The sequence below is a fragment of the Gossypium raimondii genome, chromosome 5, assembly GCF_025698545.1.
Source record: "Gossypium raimondii isolate GPD5lz chromosome 5, ASM2569854v1, whole genome shotgun sequence".
NCBI classification, from domain to species: domain Eukaryota; kingdom Viridiplantae; phylum Streptophyta; class Magnoliopsida; order Malvales; family Malvaceae; genus Gossypium; species Gossypium raimondii.
In genome coordinates this window covers 38978181-38983133 of record NC_068569.1, presented here as the reverse complement: position 1 = coordinate 38983133, position 4953 = coordinate 38978181, and the positions used below count along the sequence as shown (strand labels likewise).

Genomic DNA, 4953 nt, shown 5'->3' with positions numbered 1-4953 from the left:
CAGTCCCCGAGCACTCCAAATCCTATAATCAAGATACTCAACATCAATTTAATAAATTTACAAGTGAATTGACAACCAGGAACAAATAGAAACCCAACTTACCACAAAAGATAACCTTCCGTTTAACTATTTTTAAGATAAGAACACTGAATTTACCAGTTTGAGCCTCCCTTTATGCCCAAATCGCAAAGAAAAAACATTACCACTTCAGTCGCTAAGAGATTCATGACAGAAACGAAGAGAAACACTTACCGAAAGTAAGCGAGCACTAACCACATGCGAAAACGAAGGAAAATAAATGGATTAGGGAAAAATCAAGAAGAGAATGATGGAAAAACTTAGAGAATTTCGGCAGGAAGAGATGGAGAAGAATAGACGACAGAATTTTGTTTGGAAAAGAGAGTCAAAATTCGATTATGGGAAAAAATCCTGAGAACCCCCAAAATCCCTTAATCTTCTCTCCTAATTCCCACTACACATCCACTCCTCAGAATCCCCCTATTACACAACTCTATCCCGAAATATGAGCAAAGAAAAATACCCTTGCCTGCATAGGGATTCGAACACAAGACCTCCACCATAATAACACACTATTTAACCACCAATCAAACAAAAGTTTTTTAAGCAAGAGTAAGGCCTAATTCATTCAAAATACCAAAATTTTCCCAAGCGAAGGCTTGAACTTGGGACCTCCCAAACACTTCCAGAACACATAACCACTAAAGCTGACAGATATTTGTGTCATATTTTCACAATAACGAACTTAAAAATTTTGAGGCGTTACAACTCTACCCCCTAAAAGAAAATTTCATCCTCGAAATTTTACTTGATCCGAACAGATGAGGATATTGCTGACGCATCGCATCCTCAGGCTCTCACGTGGCCTCCTCTGTGCTACGATTACACCACAAAACCTTCACTAAGGGAATAGACCTTTTTAAAAGGACCTTTACATCACGCTCCAAAATTTGAACTGGCTCCTCCTCGGAGGTCAAGTTTGGCCTAACCTCAATCTCCTCAACGGAAACAACATGCGTGAGATTAGAGCGATAGCGCCTCAACAGCGTGATGTGAAAAACATCATGAATGTGGTCCAACTCCGAAGATAACTCCAACTGATAAGCGACAGGTCCCACACGTTTCAGAATGTGGTAAGGTCCAATAAATTGAGGGCTTAGCTTGCCCTTGCAACCAAACCTCAGAACCTTTTTGTATGGCGAGACCCTGAGAAAAAATAAGTCCCTCATAGAATACTCGATCTCATGCCTTTTCAAATCCGCATACGATATCTACCTATCAGAAGCCGCTTTCAAATGATCCTGAATCAATCTAACCTTATCCTTTGTTTTAGAGACCAATTCAGGACCTAGAATACGTCACTCGCCCAACTCAGTCCAACATAAAGGGTGCGACACTTACGACCATACAGTGCCTCATAAGGTGGCATCTGGATGCTAGAATGGAAGATATTATTGTAGGAAAACTCCACTAACGGCAAGTACTCCTTCCAACTGCCTCAGAAATCAATAACACAGCTCCTCAACATGTCCTCCAGTATCTGAATCACCCTCTTTGACTGACCATCTGTCTGAGGATGGAAAGTAGTATTCAAGTCCAATCTTGAACCAGAGCCTCATGAAACTTCTTCCAGAACCGAGACGTGAAACGAGAATCTCGATCGAAAATGATCGAGATAGGTACCCCATGCAGTCTCACTATTTTTTATATGTAGAGATTAGCTAATTTCTGAAGAGAAAAGTCAGTCCTTACCGGGATAAAGTGAGTAGACTTGGTCAATTGAGCCATGATGACCCAGACAGAATCCTTCTTAGTGGGTGTTAGAGGCAACCCACTAACGAAATCCATCGTTACTTGCTCCCATTTCCATAACGGTATCTTAACCGACTGCAACAAACTCAAAGGTAACTAATGCTCAGCCTTAACCTACTGACAAGTCAAACAGCGAGTAACAAAGTCAGTAACCTCACGCTTCAACCCTGGCCACTAGTACAATTCCTGAAGATCTCGGTACATCTTATTCCCACCGGGATGCATAGTATAAGGACTACCATGTGCCTCTCTCAGAATCGATTGCCTTAAATCCTCATCATTCGATACAAAAAATTTGACCGCGGAAACAAAGTACCCCATCACTGTTTATCCCAAAATCAGTAGTGCCACCATTCTCAACCTGACAAAAACGCAACCTGAGAGACTTATCCCCCAACTGTTTACCTCGAATTTGTTCAATCCATGTCGGTTTGACCTGAAGTTCTGCCAACAGACTTCCATCATCGAATAGGCTAAGTCGAGTGAACATCGCTCTTAGATCGGTCATAGCACTACAGCTCAACACATTGGCCACCATATTGGCCTTGCCGGGATGGTATTCAATGGTACAATCATAATCCTTAAGCTGCTCAACCCATCTACGCTGCCTAAGATTTAACTCATTCTGAGTGAAGAGATACTTGAGGCTCTTATGATCAGTATAGATAATACACTTCTCACCATACAGATAATGCGTCTAGATTTTCAATGCAAAGACTACGGTGGCCAACTCCAAATCGTTCGTCAAATAGTTCGCCTCGTGCGCCTTAAGCTGATGAGACGCATATGCAACCACCTTACCATCTTGCATTAAACACACATCCCAAACTGACATGTGATGCATCACTATAAACCGTGAACTCCTTTCCAGGTTCAGCTTGTACCAAAACAGGAGCCTCAGTCAGTACAGTCTTAAGCTTCTCAAAGCTCTCTTGCTGCACATTAGTCCAGTCAAACGGTACACCTTTACGTAACAACTTAGTCAAGGGTACTGTGATCAGTGAAAATCCTTCACAAACCGTCGGTAATAACCTGCCAGCCCCAAAAAGTTGCGGATCTCAAACACATTCTTAAGTTGCTTCCAGTCCAATACAACCTCAATTTTTCGAGGATCGACTCGAATCCCCTCAGCAGCCACTACATGACTCAGAAATGTTACTTCACGTAACCAAAACTCGCACTTGCTGAACTTAACATAAAATGGCTTTTCCCTCAAACTCTAAATAACAATCCTAAGGTGCTCGTCATGCTCATCCCCGATCCTCAAATAAACCAATATGTCATCGATGAACACCACTACAAACCAATCCAGGTAGGGTTGAAACACTCGGTTCATCAAATCCATGAAAGTTTTCGGTGCATTAGTCAGTCCAAATGACATTAGTAGGAACTTGTAGTGACCATAACGAGTCCTAAATGTCGTCTTATGCACATCAGCCTCCTTAAGCCTCAACTGATGATACCCAGAATGCAAGTCAATTTTGGAGAACATAGACGCCCCTCGGAACTAGTCAAACAAATCATCAATCCTCGGAAAAGGATACTTGTTCTTAATAGTCAACTTATTTAGTTGTCGGTAGTCGATATACATCCTTATGGATGCACCCTTCTTCTTTACAAACAGTACCGATGCTCCTCACAGAGACATACTAGGGCAGATGAACCCACGATCCAATAACTTCTAAATTTGAGCCTTAAGCTCCGTAAGCTCCTTCGATGCCATTCAGTGGGGGGCGATAGACACTGGAGCTGTACCAGGAATGAGCTCTATCCCAAACTCCACTTCACAATTCGGAGGTAAACCCGGTAGCTCCTTAGGAAATACATCCGGAACATCCTTTACCATTCAGATATCCTTAATTATAGAGTACCCAGAATCTGAAACACTTACATAGGCCAAGAATGCCTCACATCCCTTACGAACCAACTTCTCCGCCACAGTGCATAAATCACATTAGATAAGTAGTTCCGACGTTCTCCATTCATGACTGCCTCCATATCCTCCTCGATGATTTTCGCCTTCTCGACTAGGGTAGAAAGATCCCACTCCTTCTGCAGGAACTCTCAAATTATCTCTGAGGCCATCCTCAAAGCGAACACCTCGCTCATACCTAGATGCCACCATGCCTCGCGCATAGCGGCTCAGTCTCAAAAACTCGGCCTTATACTCGGCCACTGATCGATCCCCCTGTGGAAGATTCAGTGCATCCACATAACTAGCTCCGATATATTTTCCCTCGAAGGCGGTCTTAAAGAACTCCCAGGTCAAACATTTAGTCTGAGTGCCCTCCTTAACGGCCACCACCATCGATAACCTCGTCTCGCATGCGAGATCGCACCTTTAATTTTTGCTTAGGGGTGCAATCTAGATCATCCATGATCCTCTCCGTGGCCTCAATCCAAGATTTCGGCCGATTAGGGGCGACCGGTGGCACCTCAAGTGCTCACCCATTGGACTGAGTCATTTCAGAACCCACCTCGCCCCAAATCCAAAGATTGGGCCCAATGACCTCTCTAAAATCCTTAGCATAGCATGGGACAATGAATTGTCCCCAACCATGCGATCGTAAAACCCAGTCTCAGTAGCGAGCGAAACTGGCGTCTCACTCGTATCCAAATTTGGCAGGCTGCCCTATGACGAGGACTCAGCTCAAGCCCCTCTACGACCTTGACCTTGGCTTCTAGTACCTCGTCCACAGATACCTCGTGTGCTCATATCTAATCGGATCAGCGCCAGAGACTCGGTGTACCACTTACTCAGTAAAAACATTTCATATCATTTAGAAATCAATAAATTTTTTGAAAGCCCAATTTTTATAAAACCCATAATCCACAGCAGAGTTTTGCAACCTGGCTCTGATACCACTAAATGTAACACCCCAAACTCGGCCTAGATGTTATGGTCGAATCTGACGGTGTCACATGAAAAGGGATTTAAAGACAAGATTGTCAAGTTTTTATGTAATTCAAAAAAAAAACTAGTTGATTTGCTTTAAAATTTGTCTCTTAGCGGAAGCTTTTGTAACCAATTAATTTAGGAAAAATCGTTTCTATTTACAAAAAACATTAGTTTTTAGAAAAAAAACTGTGTTTTGTGGAGTTGCAGTTTTAAAAAAATCCATA

The 4953-nt window shown here is 42.7% G+C and overlaps 1 protein-coding gene across 1 annotated transcript; it reads right to left on the bottom strand.

Annotated features, from left to right (window-relative positions):
• Positions 1 to 875: 875 nt before the first annotated feature.
• Positions 876 to 3676, bottom strand: LOC105767026 (uncharacterized). Its single transcript, XM_012586556.1, has 7 exons — positions 3573 to 3676; positions 2664 to 2862; positions 2147 to 2479; positions 1771 to 1905; positions 1582 to 1673; positions 1428 to 1511; positions 876 to 1224 (listed from the first exon to the last, which is right to left on the bottom strand). The coding sequence occupies exons 1-7, from the start codon at positions 3674 to 3676 to the stop codon at positions 876 to 878; spliced, it is 1296 nt and encodes a 431-aa protein (XP_012442010.1).
• Between the last annotated feature and the right edge of the window lie 1277 nt (positions 3677 to 4953).